A 21,017-nucleotide genomic window follows, 5' to 3' on the forward strand; every position below is an offset into this window, starting at 1 on the left:
TGTCGAGTCATTTTCTAATGATATCGGCATGTCCTTTGGACTCGACAAATGCAACATTCTTCATCTGAAACGTGGCAATTTCCTGTCTACCCACTACTGTGATTGACAAGATTGAGGAAAACATGGCAAATATGCCGACCTCGCTTTCGAAATGTCATGTTTGCATCCCAAGTACCAAGTTGTCCGACTCCCCATTGTTCCCGGTGCCTTAGGTTTGGTACCTCCTAATCTGTTGACTGACATTGGGAGAGAACCCAGATATGCTGCTAGGAATACAGCCCTTCTGACAATCTGGGTAATGCAGAAGGATGCAGTGTTTGACTAGGCAGCACTTCCTGGGCAGCGTGTAGAGGGGGCAAGGGTCCTGAGCTGATGATGAGCCTAACTAGCCTGACTGAGCCAGGATCACCCATTTCAATCTGTAAATAATAATAATAATACAATCAACACAATCAACACCCAGGTACAACACAATCAATACCCAGGTACTCAGAAACAACACAATCAATGCCCAGGTATTCAGAAACAACACAATCAATACCCAGGTACAACACAATCAATACCCAGATACCCAGAGACAACACAATCAATGCCCAGGTACTCAGAAACAACACAATCAATGCCCAGGTATTCAGAAACAACACAATCAATACCCAGGTACAACACAATCAATACCCAGATACCCAGAGACAACACAATCAATGCCCAGGTACTCAGAAACAACACAATCAATACCCAGGTACAACACAATCAACACCCAGATACCCAGAGACAACACAATCAATGCCCAGGTACTCAGAAACAACACAATCAACACCCAGGTACAACACAATCAATACCCAGATACCCAGAGACAACACAATCAATGCCCAGGTACTCAGAAACAACACAATCAATGCCCAGGTACTTAGAAACAACACAATCAATGCCCAGGTACTCAGAAACAACACAATCAATACCCAGATACCAAGAGACAACACAATCAATACCCAGGTACCCAGAGACATAAAGAAGGGCAATATGTACATGATGGGACTCAAGTAGTCTTGGTATTCTGTCTCTGTTTTGTCATTTAAATCGTAGATTCGTGGTTGTTGCGATGTATGTACAATGGGATTTCAAAGAGGTGAGGTGAAATGGGGTTTGACGTCGCGTCCAAGATTACTGCACTTATATAGCGACGTGCATGTACGTGTGTGTGTTTGTGTGGCTGCTTGTACTTGTCCGGACTGATGCTGATTTATAGTGCTAGCTCCCTGAGATACCATGCCGCAGTTTAACATGAATACCCCACTCAGACACAGTATACTGACTCCGAGCCGACCAGTCCTTGCTTAAGCCCATTAATGCCAAGTACCATCATTTAACGTCTTTTGGTATGACGCGGTCGGGGATGGAACCCCGGACCTTCCGCTCTCCGGGCGGACGCTCTATCACTAGACTGTTGATGCCATCGTGACACGCGATGGTCAATTAGGTTAAATGGTGAAACGCAGTTTAGAATGCAATATTAATATTAGATAATTGGTGAGTGTACATGTATGAACTAGTTCGAAGGGAGACAACATTCCAGCAATATCACTTGAACGACACCAAGCTTCGCTTATTGTGAATTATCGAACTCTTCAACATGGCCAACGAACGCTTCACAGTCGGACTAGCAGTGGATATTTGAAGTTAGTTGTCATATTTAAAAATTGGTCATCGTTGCAACGTAATATTATATTCCAGATCGGCCTGACCTCGGCTATCTCTCTCACATGTCGCTGTTTTTTGTGGGTCAATATTTGAATGTGGTATCAATTGTGTGAGCAGAAACTAAGCTTGATATTTGACCTTCTGGCGCTACACCTAAATTCGCCACAGTCCAAAAAAACTCTCAAGTGCAACATACATGCATACCGGCACGTAACCACTTTACTAGGTTTTACTTTACTACACTTTACCACCACACTTACTTCTAAAGAATGTCGTCATTGTCTCAATGCCTGAGTGTTAAGTATTTTAAGATGACACTGATTTTATTAAATATATTAATTTACATGTCCTGATTTGATAGCAGCTATATATGCAAGACATCGTCTACCAATATTTGCTCTCACAGTTTTCACAATCATATATTCATGGTGGCACGGACCAGTGAAGATCCGGGTTAGAAAAGGTCTTCATCAATCCATGCTTGTCTTGTCGGGTTGTCAGGCTCACTGACTTGATTGATGCATGTCATCGTTTCCCAGTTGCGTGGATCGATTCTCTTGATACCAATCACTGGATTGTCTCGTCCAGACCTGATTATTTACAAACCGCTGTCATATAGCTGGTACAGTCAGTGAGTGAGTGAGTATGGTTTTACGCCGCTTTTAGCAATATTCCAGCAATATCACGGCGGGGTACACCAGAAATGGGCTTCACACATTGTACCCATGTCGGGAATCGAACCCGGGTCTAGGCTACCCGACCGCCCCAGCTGGTACAGAAACACAGTAGACATGGGTTGTAGTGTCCGTGTAGGCTGGTACAGTAACACACACAGTGGACATGGGTTGTAGTGTCCGTGTAGGTTGGTACAGTAACACACACAGTGGACATGGGTTGTAGTGTCCGTGTAGGTTGGTACAGTAACACACACAGTGGACATGGGTTGTAGTGTCCGTGTAGGTTGGTACAGTAACACACACAGTGGACATGGGTTGTAGTGTCCGTGTAGGTTGGTACAGTAACACACACAGTGGACATGGGTTGTAGTGTCCGTGCAGGTTGGACCCATGTTTGCCGTAAAAAAGCGACTGTGCTTGTCGTAGGAGGCGACTACTGGGTCGGGTTGTCAGACTCTGACTTGGTTGATGCATGTCATTGTATGCCTATTGCGTGGATCGATGCACATAATGCCAATCACTGGATTGTCTGGTCCAGACTGGATTATTTACAGACCGCCGTTATATAGCTGTAATATTGCTGACTGCGGCGTTAAACAACAAACAAACAAACAAACTGTGCAGGCTGGTACAGTAACTCACACAGTGGACATGGATCGTGGTGTCTCTGTAGACTGGTACAGTCGTACACAAAGTGCCAGCTAACACACGGCGTTGTCACAACGTTGTGGTAAGGTTGTGGATTGGTCACGTCGTGATACAACGTGGTCTGAACTTTTCTGAATAGTTTTCTGGAGTTGTGAAAAGGGATATTTTCATTGCAGTTAACATAAGGCTAGATATTTCACTGCAGTGAACATAACACTTTGACGGAACTATTGTCACACAAGATTTACCTCCCTTTAGATTGTCTCTCTTTATCGTATGTGACCCGTACCCAAACTGTTGACGTCCTTTTTACGTTAGTTCCACATTGACAAGAGTGAGTGAGTGAGTGAGTTGGGTTTAACGCCGCTTTTAACAGTATTCCAGTTGTATCGCGGCGTGTCAGCTTAATATGGGAGGAAAGCCCCAAGTGATGCAGGTCTCAGACGTTTACCACTTCGGTGAAATCCACGAGCTAGGGTATGGTGCTGACAAACCTAGAAACATAATCGGGGCGAACCGGGATTCGAACCCACAATCATAGGTTTCTGGCGTGCCCAAGGGACGCAACTCTGAACAGCGAATCGCGGCGCCTTAGACGACTGGGCCAACAGTGCCCCCCCCCCCCCCCCCCCCCCCCCCCCCACACACACACACACACAATTTGATATTGTTTGTTGACAAGACATAATAATGATAGACGGTCATTTGTGGAGTTAATTTCACTTCTTGCCGTTTGTTTATCTCTCGAAAATGTTTCGTTATAAACTGTAAATTTCTCATTTAACTCGACACATGAAATATCCTCTCAATGTAGATAGATATTGGCGTCTGTGTGGTGTTGTGCCGTATCGACCGGTTCCATTTGAATGGTGGATGTTGTTTTATTGAATAAATCAAACAATAAGACATTATTTCAAAATGAGTGAATGAGTGAGTTGGGTTTAATGCGCTTTTAACATTATTCCAGTTACATCACAGTGAGTCAGCTTAATGTGGGAGGAAGTGATGGAGGTCTCAGACGTTCACTTTGGTCAATATCACGGGCACGGATATGGTGCTGACAAATCTAGAAATATAATTGGGGCGAACCGGGATTCGAACCCACAATCATAGGTTCCTGGCGTGCCCAAGGGACACAACTCTGCACAGCGAATCCAAATATATACCCTCTAAATATGCTCTTCTACAATTTGACTCTTTTAAGTCGCACTTCTTTTGAAAAAAACTCTATTTACAAGCCCATTTGATTTAACCGCTGTGTGGTATTGGTATCATTCAAACATTCTTCACGTACCTTTGCACCACCACTCGGTCATTTCCGTGATGTTTCAGGTCGTCATTTGTCGTGTTCCCGATATACTGTATTGATTTAAAATATTTCTGAGGCCATTGCATTAACAGGTGACGTGATTGCTGTTGTTCACAGCACAAGATCGTCTGAAGTGCCTTAAAATCACAAACCATGTCATACTGTTGACATTACCATGTCAGAAACACACTTTGCGTTAACGAATCGCCAAATCATTATGTGAGGTGAGGTGAAATGGTATTTAACGTCGCCTTCAAGATTATTTCACTTATATAGCGACGTTCATGGACGTGTGTGTGTGGCTGCTTGTACTTGTCTGGACTTGTGCCGATTTTATAGCGATACCATGCCGCAGTTTAACGGATACCCAACTTGCTTTAGCAGTTTACCAAGCGCCAGGCGGGGTAACAACAAGTACCATATTTTAACGTCTTTTGGTATGACGCGACCGGGGATCGATCCCCGGACCTTCCGCTCTCCGGATGGACGCTACCACTAGACCACGGAGGCGGTCACAAATCATTATGTGTTCTGTCTGGCTACAGCATTGACATTCAGTGATAAGCTGCACTATGTGAAGCGTCAATCTAATGCAATCAGTCTCACCGCTAATACAGAGAATGGGAGAGGCTTGTTTATTAACGTGTCACTAGTTGTTTTGTTTGTTTGTTTGTTGTTTAATGCCGCACTCAGCAATATGCCAGCTATATGACGACGGTCTGTAAATAATCGTGTCATACAACGTGACGAAAGAGGAAAACCGCGCGCCCACGTACAGGCTAACTCATCTATGGAATTAACAATTAAAACAAATATTAACATCAAGACTAATACATGCAGTTAATCCATTATATATTGGGACATTTGTGTTTTATTCAGTCTGGAATCTATACAATTAACCCAGCTAACACGTCACAATGTTTTCAACACGTAGCAGAAATGTTTTGCCAGAACATATTTCATGAAATGTTATCATCATGTTTTAAATACATTGAGTACACATATGTAAAATAACCCGAATTAGCTGTAAATGTTTCATAATTATTCAAAATGTTATTAAAATGATTTTAAAATATTATTCAAGAACATCATGCCATAAAATAGGCGAAACTATTTCATAGCATGTTATCACAATATTTTCAACACGCTGCAGCAATGTTATGCCAGAAAAGTGTTATTGAAATGTTTTTAAAATGTTATCCAAGAACAGCATGCTCTAACATAGGCGAAACTATAACCTACTTGTGTTTAGGGAACTCTTCGTTTAAAGAAGAAAGAAATAGAGAGAGAAACGTATTTTTAACAATGGCACTTTTGTCCATAACGTGCTCATCAACCTGGGAAGTAATAGTGAGCTGACTGAGAAATATGGTTGTTTTGCTCCCAGAAGAAATTATATTTCCCCCTGACATTTTATAAGTGCACTTGCGAAAGGCTTTGTTATGAAACATGCATCACGCAAGGGTTGGTCTTATAGAGTTCAGATAAAGCGTACTCGAATATCTTTTTGATTTTTCAAAGAACTGTTCAAACATCCTACTTACTTAAGTTCTTTGAATATTACTAATTAAATGAGGTTTGATCATTCGGACCCTGTGATAATGGTTAAATTGGTCAGTTAGAGATGATAAAACAACGAGTTCTGCTCTAAACTTTACTCACTTTATGTTGTGGTGGGATTCTCTCCAATTATGATCCTCGGACACTGCTCGTGGGTTTTACCGACGTGGTATTCCTCACCCTGCTTCTATTGCGGTATTCTTCCATCATCAGTTAAGCCGCCATGCCTTGTTATAATTTATATCCTGCATAAATTAAAGACCACGAATCCGATACTAGACTAAAAAACGACTAAAACGAGGATCGGATGATTAAAATGCGTATTCTTGATTATTGTGTATATCTGGCGTTCATTGCTGTTCATACTGTTAACAACTGGTTTTTCTGTTTCGATGTTATTACTCGTGTCCGTGATATACACTGCCGGACAAAAGAAAGTATACACTTGGAAATAAGATTACAAATATTGCTGTAAACCTGTAAATTGGAAACGTACGGTCCAAAACACAACTATGACACCCGTATCACTCACATCGACATTTAATAACCTTTTCTTGTTTGTTTCATTTTGGCCATCATCAAACACGGATGTATATTTTCTTTTGTCCGGTAGTTTATGTTCGGTCGTGTCTGTTTCTCAAAATAGTTTTGTGTACAGCAGTGGGAAAAGTGAGTGAGTGAGTGAGTATGAGTATATTTTAGCAATATTCCAGCAATATCACGGCGGGGGACACCAGAAATGGGCTTCACACATTGTACCCATGTCGGGAATCGACCCCGGGTCTTCGGCGTGACGAGTGAACGCTTTAACCAGTAGGCTACCCGACCGCCCCCAGTGGGAACAGGCTAGCATCGACAGATACTGGGCGTTTTACACCTAAGCCTGCTGCTTTGGCAGATCGGGAAATCAGAAAACTCAGTTGTATCATATTCGAGATACCTCCTTAATCACCTTTGAATTTGTACCTGTAACAATAGGTGCTGGACCAGCTTCCCGAGGCAAGGGAGATAACTGACTTTAAAAGACCAGTTTCCAATCTTGCCGAACTTGTTTGTTTGTGTCTTGTTTAACGCCGCACTCAGCAATATTCCAGCTATATGACGGCGGTCTGTAAATGATCGAGTCTGTACCAGACAATCCAGATGATTCATATCATGAGCATCGATCTACGCAAATGGGATACGATGACATCCATCAACCAAGTCAGCGAGCCTGACCACCCGATCCCATTAGTCGCCTCTTACGACAAGCATGGGTTGATGAAGACCTATTCTACCCCGGATCTTCAGGGGTTAAGTTGCTGTGTTGACTTTAATTGCTCTGTAATTAAGTAAATTAGTGTTTGCGGCACTACATCATTGTTTCAGTGAGTGAGTGAGTGAGTGAATATGGTTTTACGCCGCTTTTTAGCAATATTCCAGCAATATCACGGCGGGGGACACCAGAAATGGGCTTCACACATTGTACCCATGTCGGGAATCGAACCCGGGTCTTCGGCGTGACGAGCGAACCCTTTAACCACTAGGCTACCCGACCGCCCCTCATTGTTTCAGAAGGGTCCTTCTTAAAGCAAATGTTTGAGCTTACATGAAGCAAAATTCCGACCGAGATTTTCCTAATCATTACCTGGCAAAGTATGGTCAACAATTAGGTGAAGGAAACCACATGAATGTCTCTAGAACGATTTGAGATTTTACCATCCAAGTCCCATGTCTATGGAATACTGTAAGGGACATTCTCGCGATCTCGTATTTTGGCCAAATCTCGCGTTCTCGCGATCTCGCATTCTCGTGTTTTTGGCATATTTACCTCGTTTCCAAAGGTCGAGATCGCGAGAATGCGAGATCGCGAGAATGTCCCTTACAGTATTCCATACATGTCACCTCTTTTGTGTCTATTTTTGGAATTGAGTGGAAGAAAATTTCATGACATTTTTGTTTGTTTCAGTTGAGAAGATCAACAATAAGATGAAGAGTGTGATCTGGGGGGACGAGGGTTTTGTGGCGGAGCGTGGCCGACACTGGGACATCACATTCCACAACATACTAGGCTGCAGTGCCAGGGTGAGTGAAGTGAGGTGAAATGGGGTTTAACGTCGCGTCCAAGATTATTGCAGTTATATTGCGACGTGCATGCTTGTACTAGTCCGGACTGATGGCGATTCATAGTGCTAGCTCACTGAGATACCATGCCGCAGTTTAACATGAATACCCCACTCAGACACAGTATACTGACTCCGAGCCGACCAGTCCTTGTTTTAGCCCCTTAATGCCGAGCGCCAGACAGGGTAACAACAAGTACCATCTTTTAACGTCTTTTGCTATGACGCAGCCGGGGATCGAACCCCGGACCTTCCGCAGTCCGGGCGGACGCTCTACCATTAGACCACGGAGGCGATCTAATCATACTAAGACCAAAAATATTTAATCATATTTCGCCAATTTCTACATACATATTCTTATATGAATGCGTATCGGAATGGAAGTCCCCATGTCGCTCAACATAACCTTCCGTGTCAGTTCCGGTTTTTGACATAGTTACACGGAATTGTGGGTGCGTGAGATGTGTATCTCCGAATGTCATTGTATCTTTCCGCGCATCGAACAGGCTAGCTGCCACACGTAGAAACTCGGTTTTTCGGTGATGGCTTCCCTCCCCGAAGAAGATGTCGTTAGATGTAAGGGCGTGGTCATAGCCTTCGTTTCCAAGAAGTGGTGTCTTGTTGGGGGAGAAGGTGACATTGCGAGTTTTCATGTTGATGCTGTCGCCCTCTGTCAGGTAGGATACAAACACGTTGCGCAAGCTGTAGTAGCGCTCTGCCGGATCGGTGTAGGATTTGGAGACGTCGAAAAAAGTAACGCCGAGCTCACCAAATACCTATCAACAAAGTAATAAACATTATCTTTGGAAAATAAATAGCAAGAGGATAGTAGGGGATAGGAAACAAAAACATGCATAAATTGTTTTGGGGTGTTGTTTTACGCCGCAATCAGCAAAATTACCCGGAAAACCCTCGGTTGATTTTTTTTTTTTTCTAAAGAGAGACATCACACAAAACACATCACTCAAGTGAGTGGGTGAGTAGGGTTTAACGCTGCTTTTAACAGTATTCCAGTTATATCACAGCATGTCAACTTAATGTGGGAGGAAAGTCCGAAATGATGCAGGTCTCAGACGTTTACCATTTCGGTGAAACCCACGAGCACGGGTATGGTGCTGAAAAATCTAGAAACATAATCGGGGCGAACCGGGATTCGAACCCACAATCACATCACTCAAGTATAATCACCCAATATATACTTATATGAACGTCTAAATGCAAGAAATACCAAAAAGACAGCAAAACACAGGGGTACTTTATAGTGAAACAATTCCGTAGTCGCTGTATAAAACGAATTTAATGGAAGCGGGAGAGGGAAAGACCACGTGCAGCATGCAGACAACTGTAGTCATGACATACACGATTGAGCACCGTTTCAATACCTGCTCCGGTGGTTCAATGAGAAATAATCATCATCAGATGCACATTAATAGCGACAAAACCCATATTCGTAAGTCATCCCTTTTGTCATACAGTCTTGTGGACAGTGTTTTGTCGCTCTGAATCTTTATGCATAGATCTAAATATGAAACAGATGAAAGGTAACTTGGAATGAAGGGAATTGACTGTTTGATTGTTATTAAACGATAGCAGATCATAGATATACCTGAGGCTAAATTTAAACTTCTTGGCCAAATGACCTTGTTTTAACTTTGCAAATCCGAACAGAAATTCTGATTCACATGCATAAAGAAACAGATCAGCAAGAAGGGGAGCGCAATTGGTGCCAATGGGGATGCCTACTTCTTGCTTAAATGTCTTACCTCCAAATTCGACCTTACTAGTGGGAAAAACTACAAACGTTTCACGAAGGGCAGCCAGGTCTTACAATTAAAACGGTTAAATCTATGTCGTGCAATTCAAATGTAAAACCCCCAGGCTGGTCTTAGAATTCAAATGTAAAACCCCCAGGCCGGTCTTAGAATTCAAATGTAAAACCTTTCAGCAAGTCTCACTTGAAAGTAGTACCTCTAACAAGGTTCTAATGAAACAGCAAGATACCTACAATAATACAGGCCAAGGTGGAAGTAGATTTAAATAAGTGTCGATTACATGTTTTTAATAAAGTAAAGTATTGTGGAAATGTATTTAAAGAACTGGGAATTTTATGTTCTCTTTGTAGACATTTGAAAGGCCTTCGATATTGTGCTGAGAAAGACATTACCGAACCTTCGAATTCTAAATACCCGTGGTTTAAGTTGGTATGTAATATTTAGGAAAATGTAGTCATCCCGGAGTAAGACAAGGGTCATTATGAAATCCATTCCTGTTCCTTTTCTTTATAAACGAATTATCTACCATAATTCAAGACAGGCACACATAATTATATTTCACATATTACACAGTTGTTCTGACCACCATTTTCAGATAACATAATTTTGTTTTCTAGAATTAATCTACTGAGACAGATTTGTGAAACAAAAATCACAGTCTTTAAAAATGTTGGAAAGATATATATAGCATTTAATGAAAACAAGTTCTATACAGGGGATAAAAAAACAGACCTGTCTATAATTATTTAGATTTTTTTTCACTAATCATCGCTCTTGGTCATTGCAGATATGACAAATATTTTTTCAAGATATTCGATGTTTGTATGTATGTATGTATGTATGTATGTATGTATGTATGTATGTATGTATGTATGTATGTTACATACGGTTACATTAAGGTTATTAAGTATTAATACATTTCACAGGAAATATGACGTAAATTTGGAAATAGTAATTTATTTGAACAAATGTATTATTGTATAAGGTTGGATATGGCTGTGTTTAGAATCATCAGCATTAGTATCTAAATCTTTATATGTCATGACACGAACGCACAGACTGAAGGATATATTTCTAACAGAATTGGGCTCAATCCTTAATACTTTGAAATAAATGCATTGCTAGCAGGATATGGAAACGCATACAAACACTGGATATTATCATCTTCCCGAGACAAGAGAGCTAACTGACCATAAAAGTCCAGTTTCCACCCTTGCAGGACTAGGCTGGACTAACGAGTCTATGCATAGTCCAATCAAAATCGCGCTTCGTAAACTGTCATGCAGATTTCGGTCGATTGCACGATTTGCAAAGAATGTGCACCGCCGACTCATTGTCAGCAGATATTTCCCAAATCTTTTCATGTTTTTAATTAAGGTGCTCACATGATTTGATGCATTTCGCTATGTAAAAACCCGTTTTATCACAATATAAGTCTTGATTATCGATCAGATCGGGCGCCACCATTTTGTGTGAAGCAAACGCAAGTGATACTAGAGGTGAAATCTGATTGGTCCATAGGAGAGGCTTAGAAGGGACATAACTGGTAATAGACACTGGTAACGCTACGATAGAGCCAAGTAATTCCAGCCAAGTTTGGCACTGTGGAAACTGGACTTTTAAAGTCAGTTAACTCTCTTGCCACGGGAAGATGGGATATTATGTGCCTATTGCAAATGTCAATAAATCAAGAACAGCTCAAACTATATTTCGATATTCTTCGCATTAACTTTGGGTTGAAACTGTACGATATACAATATTCGGAGAAAAGAACGAATTCGTATGTGATGTAGATGAGGATGAGTATTTCCTTCTTGTATGTCCAGCAGATGCATCATTAAGAAATATGTATATATCAGAATACTACTTTGTTCATCCAACATTTGATTCTGTGTGTGTGTGTGTGTGTGTGTGTGTGTGTGTGTGTGTGTGTGTGTGTGTGTGTGTGTGTGTGTGTGTGTGTGTGTGTGTGTGTGTGTGAAAATTACTCATATGCAGACTTTTCTACTATATTTCATATCTATGTGGGTGAGTGAGGGACTGGTTGAATGTATTGATTGCGTTGATCGTATATGTGTACTGCTTGCCTGTGGCCTATTCGTGAAGAAAGTATGTAGGTATTTAAATTTTGGAGCGACTTGGACTCTTATTCAGAGCAGAAATATTTATTGATTACCTCCCCTAGTTCGTTGTTAGTGCCGACGTGAGTGACGACAAGCGCCGTGTTCTCGCTGACGCCGAGGCCGTAGTTGACGCCGTTGGACATGTGCCGTGTGTCCGACAGCAGGCGAATCATGCGTCCCTCCCGGCCTCGATTACTGAAAATGTATAATACTAGATATTGATAACAAATGATGTTGCTATTGAAATTATCGGCGGGCATAGTCGTACAATCAAACACCTGCAAATTGCTCCTACAGATCACAGCCAGGAGAACTATTCAAGTGTAGTCCGACAAACTGTCCCTATAGAAACCAACGTTACAATAAATCAAAGTATATTAAGGTAGTTTAATTTGGCTGACATAACTGTTACCTTACCTAACCTGTTGTCATGTAAAGACCCATTGTGATTCCCTGTGGTATACCTGAAGTGGGTGTCGAGAAGATACTCGGGGTAGATTCCGAAGCCCCCTGCCTTCCTGTAGGTGAGGTCGTGTGAGTGAGTCAACGACTCCTGAGCTCCGTAACGGAGGGCGTCCCAACTGCTTCCGCCTTGATGAACGAGATGGTTATCTTAGATGGTAGAGGAGGCGAGGTGGTGAGGTAAAATGGTTTTCAACGTCACATTCAATACTACTGCACTTATATAGCGACGTACGTACAGAATATGCAGGCCACAAGGTCAACACAAGACCTGTACCAACAGCGGGTCAACACAAGACTTGTACCACCACAAGGTTAACACAAGACAAGTACCACCAGCGGGTCAACACAACTGTATGTCTTTATCTCTCTGTGCGTGCGTGCGTGCGTGCATGCGTGCGTGCGTCTGTGTGTGTGTGTGTGTGTGTGTGTGTGTGTGTGTGTCTGTCTGCTTGATATCATCCGGACAAATGCCGATTTTATAGTGCTAGCCCACTGAGATACAATGCGGCAGTTAAACATGAATACCCTACTCATACACAGTATACTGACTCCGAGCCGACAATTCTTATTTTCGCCCTTAATGCCGAGCGCCAGGCAGGGTAATAAAAAGTGCCATCATTTTACGCCTTTTGGTATTCCGCGACTGGGAATCGAACCGACGACCTCACGCTCTCCTGGCAGATGCTCTATCCACTAGACCACGTAGCTAGTCTAGATGTGGAGAACCATGTTTCAGATTACCAGAACTTGCACTCGTAAACATAGTAGTCATTTGTATGGTACCTATACCAAAGTCACCTCCATTGTGTTTTCGCATCAACCACTGACCCATAACGTAAAATGTTAAACCTCATTTCACCTCACCTGTACAGACAGGCATACGAAAACAGGGTGTAAACTATTGCTTTTAGGATTCTATCTCTTCAAAATATTATTGACATGAGGAAATATACCCAGCAGTTTATGGAATCCTAGAAGAGACGTTTTCGCGTTGTCGCATTATCGCCCTTTACAAAAGCAAAGCACAACAATATTGCCCATTTGTCGCATTGTTGCGTTGTCGCGCCTTGGGTAATCATTTTTTTTTATTTTACTAAAGGGAAACAATGCGAAAACGCGACAATGTCCCTTCTAGGATCCCATGGCAATCGTTTGGGTTTCATTGTTCGATTGCACGCCATCGGAACTTTGACTATATCTCATTCACATCTGTTCATTGATTTCAACTTCACTGACTTACGGCATTCGCAATTGCAAAGTGAACTCATTTAAGTGCGTGCATGTCCGTTCACCTCATGAGGGCAAGTGTTGTGATTCCTGTTTCACATTTCATTCCTGCATGTGCACGATGACAGCAGGTGGAAGCACCTATATGCATGACATGATCATGTAGGTAACACTCCTGCATGCTTACCCGTTACCATGGGACCAGCGGTGAGAATTGCAGTGCCAGCACTGGAACCGGATATGACAGCACCACCGTTGTACTGATCCTTAATGGCCTGGAGAGCCGGGGACGGAATGTTGCCCGCCATCATGTACCTGCTCAAAGGAAATGAAGGCGATGTGAACGACGATTTAAGGAAACTTTACCCCAAGAGTCTTGCATTACCTTCAGAATGTAGTCCTTATCACATTTAGTACTGTTAATTGGGCGTTGTTCAGGTTGTTTCCATGGTGACGACGACGGGTGTTCTATACACAGTAACACATCCTGAAAACAAACTCAAAATTAAGATACGTTCCTGCCCCTGAACTAGGAACAGAGGAGGCCTGTGACACGCTTCATCCTCATCCTTTTTAGATCCTTGCATAAAGATTCAGAGTGCCGAAACACTCTTCACAAGACTGTATGACAAGAGGGATGACTTCAACTGTCCAATAGTCAACTTTCCCTTCATGACGAAAATATTCCAGCAGCTCCAGCCTTTAGTGTTAACATTTCACAACTTTTGAGATACAATCGAGCATGCTCTTTCTACCACGATTTCAAAGAGCTTCATACGGCTCTTGCTCAGAAGCTGTTTGATCAAGGTTACATTCAAGGCCTCAGTAAAGCTTTCGAAGAGTTTTATGGTAGACATGTGGGTCACATTTCCAAATTTGACGCATCAATGACGAAAATGATGTTGGATGCAATTCCTTATTTTGACATGTACCATTCATGTTCCCGTGTTTAATTTAGGTGACCAAGTGCCGCCGGTGGGGCAGGATACGCTCACCTTTTCGCGAACACCTGGTATCATCACTCTTTGATAATGCTTATGAAAGTCGGAGTCGTGCAACAAAGAGAACATCTTCCAATCATCCGAACATCTCAAAACCAGGTGAACATCTCAAAACCAGGTGAACATCTCACAACTAGGTGAACATCTCAAAACCAGGTGAACATCTCAAAACCAGGTGAACATCTCACAACTAGGTGAACATCTCACAACTAGGTGAACATCTCACAGATAGGTGAACATCTCACAACTAGGTGAACATCTCACAACTAGGTGAACATCTCAAAACCAGGTGAACATCTCAAAACCAGGTGAACATCTCAAAACCAGGTGAACATCTCAAAACCAGGTTAACATCTCAAAACCAGGTGAACATCTCACAACTATATGAACATCTCACAACTAGGTGAACATCTCACAACTAGGTGAACATCTCAAAACCAGGTTAACATCTCAAAACCAGGTGAACATCTCACAACTATATGAACATCTCACAACTAGGTGAACATCTCACAACTAGGTGAACATCTCAAAACCAGGTGAACATCTCACAACTAGGTGAACATCTCACAACTAGGTGAACATTTCACAACTAGGTGAACATCTCACAACTAGGTGAACATCTCACAACTTAGTGAACATCTCAAAACCAGGTGAACATCTCAAAACCAGGTTAACATCTCAAAACCAGGTGAACATCTCACAACTAGGTGAACATCTCACAACTAGGTGAACATCTCAAAACCAGGTGAACATCTCACAACTAGGTGAACATCTCACAACTAGGTGAACATCTCAAAACCAGGTGAACATCTCACAACTAGGTGAACATCTCAAAACCAGGTGAACATCTCACAAATAGGTGAACATCTCAAAACCAGGTGAACATCTCAAAACCAGGTGAACATCTCACAACTAGGTGAACATCTCACAACTAGGTGAACATCTCAAAACCAGGTGAACATCTCACAACTAGGTGAACATCTCACAACTAGGTGAACATCTCAAAACCAGGTGAACATCTCACAACTAGGTGAACATCTCACAAATAGGTGAACATCTCACAAATAGGTGAACATCTCACAACTAGGTGAACATCTCACAACTAGGTGAACATCTCACAAATATGAATACACAATGCCATTTAGAGTGATTAGGTGCCTCACTCTGGCAAGTGTGGGTTCGAATCCCTGACGGGTGTCGACCCCGAAAAAGTACGAGAATCTAAACTTGACTAAGAAAGTGTTATCCCAAATGTAACATTTGTTACATTTGACCACTTTCTAAATGGCATTGTGTATTCATAGCTTTCGGCCATGGGAGCCGTGTCAATTTATACTTGTTTAAGGGGTACTCAAAGTACGTGATCTAGACTACCTGTTGTCGGACTTTCATTTTTGTGGAGGTGAGGTGGGTGAGGTGAAATTAGGTTTAACGTCGCGTCCAAGATTATTGCATTTATATAGCGACGTGCATGCACGTGTGTGTGTGTGTGGATGCTTGTACTAGTCCGGACTGATGCCGATTTATAGTGCTAGCCCACTGAGATACCATGCCGCAGTTTAACATGAATAACCCACTCAGACACAGTATACTGACTCCGAGCCGACCAGTCCTTGTTTTAGCCCATTAATGCCGAGCGCCAGACAGGGTAACAACAAGTACCATCTTTTAACGTCTTTTGGTCTGACACGGCCGGGGATCGAACCCCGGACCTTCCGCTCTCCGGGCGGACGCTCTACCACTAGACCACGGAGGCGGTTTTATATTTGTGGAAGCCTCGGTGGATCAGTGGGTTAGATCGCTGATTTTGTGTGCTGGCGATAAGGTGCCGGTCTCAAACCCAAAAAAGTACAAGAATCTGTACTTTACTATACTAAGAAACTGTTATCCCAAATATAACATTTGTTACATCTCACAAATAGGCGAACATCTCACAACTAGGTGAACATCTCACAAATAGGTGAACATCTCACAAAAAGGCGAACGTCTCCAAACTAGGCGAATATCACACAGCTAGGCGAACATCTTCCATTTATCCGAACATTTCACAATCTCACAGCTGGTCGAACATCTCCCAAATAGGCGAACATCTTCCATTTACCCGAACATTTCACAACTAGGCGAACATATCACAACTAGGCGAACATATCACAACTAGGCGAACATCTTCCATTTACCCGAACATTTCACAACTAGGCGAACATATCACAACTAGGCGAACATATCACAACTAGGCGAACATCTTCCATTTACCCGAACATTTCACAACTAGGCGAACATATCACAACTAGGCGAACATATCACAACTAGGCGAACATCTTCCAATTATCCGAACGTCCCCAAACTGGGAGAATGGGGGTACACGGGAACTTTCCATTAGTCAGACATACATCCACTGGCGAGTTGTTTGGGGTTTGTATTGCTTCACCAGGATATTGGAAATTTCTCCAAATTCAGTTCAATATTTAAACAAAGGTTACGGGACTGTGGCAATAAAAACTATTCAGCGAGTGGGTGGCACTTGTATAACACATATACCACCAGGACTTACAACGAACATGGTCCAGGATTTACATAATAATTTACAACTACACCAAACACGGTTGACATATTCTAGGCAAATTGACACTTGTGACGACAGGTCTCCGTAGCACAGGTGACAGCTTGAAGGATTACAAAAGAATAGGTCGTAAGTTCGTATCCCGCCCAGGTTTAAACTGACTGACTGGGTATGGTTTTACGCCGCTTTTAGCAATATTCCAGCAATATCACGGCGGGGGACACCAGAAATGGGCTTCATACATTGTACCCATGTCGGGAATCGAACCGGGGTCTTCTGTGTGACGAGCGAACGCTTTAACCACTAGGCTACCCGACCGCCCCTACGAAGAATACATGATACCCATCTTCAATTTAAAAGAGATCACAAAAAGAACATACATACAAAACTTTCTTGTGCATCATTGATGGCAAAGTTTCGTAACAAGTTAACCTTGAAATCATGAAGTAATATCCTAACTTTACATCAGCATCTCATGATTTATCAAAGATCGAGGTCGTAGTTGTTGTATGACTAATAGTATTTCTCTATAACAGGAAAGTGACCATGAAAGGATATCTGATTACTTCGATAGACCATTCACCTTATTATAGTTACCACCACCCACTCCAAAATTAATCCATTTATACTGCTGAAATAACATTTTTTTACAGTGTAGCGGTAGCGAGCTCTAAGATCTTATTTTTATGAGATTTCACGACACAAATATGCCCCCCATTCTACTTACGCCTGCACAAGACGCATCTGGTCCCCGCCGGAAATGAAGAATCCAGTCTGCTGTTTGATGAGTTTGACGACATTCGGATCACTATTTTTGGCGACATCGTCAACAGTGACAGGAATGAAGGTGGCTTCCAAGGCGGTGTAGTTGTTGACCAAGAGGTCCACGTAGTATTTGGCCGAGGTAGCCGGGGTGTCTGACGCTGCTGAAATTACTCCAATGCGCGCCTTTGCTTTGCCTCCCTGTGAGGTGGATGAGTGAGTGAATGAGTAAGCTTGGATCACTTTAGGAATAATAAAAGCGACAAAACCATTTGTACTATTCCGAGTGTATCATAAGCATGTGTTTATGAATCAGTATCAACTAGTGATGATACCAGGTGTTCGTGGAAAGATGAGCGTACCTTGCATCACCGGTGCAACCGTCACAAACACATGCAAAGGCATATTAATTGTTCACCTGAAAAACGCGGGACATATGGTACAGGCAAACCATTGGTTGTCCAGCTGAAGAAATCTTTACCTCGCGACAGTTAAAAACTTCTTTTAAGGCCACGTCCAATCTAAGAACGAATATCCCCATGGGGACTCCTGATCCCAATTAATCTAACCTGGCCGTAGGAGGAGGTTTAATGCATCGGGTTGTCAGGCTCGGTTGATTGCACGTCATCGTACCCAGACAGGGTGGGATTGTTGCTGACAATATCGTGACTGGATTATCTGGTACAGACTCGTATATATATATATACAGACCGCTGCCATATGCGGCACTACGGTCCACGGCAATGAACTGTGGGAACATGAATACCATCAGGATGAATCTGAGACTCGGAGGTCTCTTGGCAAAGGGATGCAACTCTGGTACAGGACGCAACTACAACAAACTTTACAGTACCTACTACTGCTGCTGCTGCTACTACTACTACTAATACTACTACTACTGCTGCTGCTGCTGCTACTACTACTACTACTACTACTACTACAATAGACTTGCACAAGTCTATAAGGCAATAATTATTGGCTTAAATCCTAAGTTCTAGATTATGTGAATAATAAGAACAAGTTGTCCCTATAAGAGACTGGAGTCCTTAAATGTACTGTCCACATGTCTAGACTTGCCTATTAGGAAGATAGAATTACTACTCATCCATTTACCTTTCTTTAAGTTCAGCCTTGAAGCAAGGCTACTACTACTACTACTACTAGTACTACTACTACTACTACTACTACTACTGCTGCTGCTGCTGCTGCTGCTGCTGCTGCTGCTACTGCTCCTGCTACTGCTACTACTATTACCACCACCACCACGACTACCACTACCAGAACCACCACCACAGCCACTACCAATATCACTACTACCACCACCGCTACCACTACCTCCATCGCTACTAATACGGCTACAGGTACTGCTAAATACTACTACAACTACTACTACTACCACCACTACTACTGGAACTACTATTATTGCTACCACTATTACTACTGCAACGACCACGACTTCTACTAATACTACTACTACTTCTACTACTACTACTACGACTACTACTACTTCTACAGTAATTATTCTTCAGTTTACAATCTCTAATACAATCATGTCTACGACCGTACTACTAATATATGGTCCAAGGTTCACCTACACCCAACCCTGCTATTTCAAGCATAATGCTAGACGTCGATAAAACGAATTCAAATAAACTAACAAAGAAGAAACATCTATTATTCATTGTGAGTCTAAGAAGGGTTAAACTGTATCAACACATATACTATTCTTAATGCTACCAACGCTGACAAATATGCTAAGCTTCTGCCTTTGGGACAATTTTGAGATGACATTCTCAATAATCGTAAAATCAATGAAGTAATTTAAAAGCAAAGAATTGTACATTATATGTGAACATATTTTTATTTATCGATTTGTTGAATAGATTAATAAAATGTTGACCTTCCTTCACTTAAAAGGGGCGGTTAATTTGATTTAGGGAATATGGTCAGGGTAGAATCAAAGAGCGAAAGAGAAGTAAACAGATTTGTTTTGAAACGATTTAATATTAAGGCCCAAATTGTTTTGACCAAAGGAATTTGCGGAGTTACAGGAAATAGGTTCAAAAGGTTTGATAACGTGAGACGCACGTGGAGAACTCAGCTGCCTTTTCCGTAAAGAGTTGATATTAATGATAATTATTATTATTAATAATAATAAACCGTAATTATAACCTAAGGACTTAAAGGTTACACAAACATTATCGTTAACCTTAACGTTTATGTAAATATGCACTAAAACATAAAAACAAAATTAATTATTTTGGGAATAACTGATTGAGTGAATGGTGTTTAACGCCACAATTTTGCTCTTGTGGTTATTGAGCTGGTTATTTCAGCTCCGAATCCCCTACACGGCCCACCATGTCTGCTGTATACTCCTTACCGCCATGTCAACTATCCTTGACCAGACGTGCGCATTGTCGTCCATCAAAACTCCCCCTCCAAGAACAAGATTCTTGCCATATTTGGTATACTGCGGGAGTCGAACATCTGCGTTGACTACGACACAAACAGCCGCCAAACACAGCAGCAGTTGCGTCATCGCTGTAGAGCACGTAGACTGAAGTCACTGACACTGTCCAGGTGCGTAAACACAGGTGGTTGTTATCTGGGTCGATGACAGTATCTAGGATTGGCAGAGACTTATAGATAGATATGATTACGTCAACGTCAGAGAATAATCTCCAATATTCCAGTCTCAATTACTGATATCTGCCGAAACAGATTCCTTAGAGTGTGAAAGGTAAAATAGTGATTAGAATAGACTGCCACTCAGTCAATGTGCCGACAAACCTAGAAACATAATCGGGGCCAACCGGGATTCGAACAATCATAGGTTTCTGGCGTGTCCAAGGGCCGCAACTCTGCACAGCGAATCGCGGAGCCTCAGACGACTGGGCTACCTGTGCCCCCTCACTATTGTTGAAGCAATGCTGACACAGTATGTTGACATCATAATGACGTCACGTTCTGTTATTATAGACTAGCATTTCGACATTGTTTTCAATATACATCTCAAGACAATTGCTAGTCCACAGCGGCTAAATACATTTGATCCCAATTGCGTTGATCGATGCTCATGATGTCAATCACTGGTTTGTCTGGTCCAGACT

General features: G+C 42.1%; 1 protein-coding gene across 1 annotated transcript; it reads right to left on the reverse strand.

The window, feature by feature from the left end:
* Positions 1-8,301: 8,301 nt before the first annotated feature.
* LOC139452605 (cyanophycinase-like) lies at positions 8,302-20,496 on the reverse strand. The gene is made up of 6 exons (XM_071234134.1): positions 20,288-20,496; positions 17,870-18,105; positions 13,769-13,896; positions 12,354-12,480; positions 11,943-12,084; positions 8,302-8,770 (listed from the first exon to the last, which is right to left on the reverse strand). The coding sequence occupies exons 1-6, from the start codon at positions 20,444-20,446 to the stop codon at positions 8,321-8,323; spliced, it is 1,242 nt and encodes a 413-aa protein (XP_071090235.1). The 5' UTR covers positions 20,447-20,496; the 3' UTR covers positions 8,302-8,320.
* Between the last annotated feature and the right edge of the window lie 521 nt (positions 20,497-21,017).

Source organism: Haliotis cracherodii, unplaced genomic scaffold (assembly GCF_022045235.1).
Source record: "Haliotis cracherodii isolate W230 unplaced genomic scaffold, xgHalCrac1.p SCAF_9, whole genome shotgun sequence".
In the NCBI taxonomy this organism is placed as follows: domain Eukaryota; kingdom Metazoa; phylum Mollusca; class Gastropoda; order Lepetellida; family Haliotidae; genus Haliotis; species Haliotis cracherodii.

Bases quoted from the DNA above. Each gene is read 5' to 3' on its own strand.
- LOC139452605 (XM_071234134.1), bottom strand. From the start codon at position 20,446: ATGACGCAACTGCTGCTGTGTTTGGCGGCTGTTTGTGTCGTAGTCAAC. The intron at 18,106-20,287 runs GTAAGGAGTATA...TCCACCTCACAG, and splicing joins CAAGGATAGTTGACATGGCG to GGAGGCAAAGCAAAGGCGCG. The intron at 12,481-13,768 runs GTAAGCATGCAG...TCGTTCATCAAG, and splicing joins CGCTGGTCCCATGGTAACGG to GCGGAAGCAGTTGGGACGCC.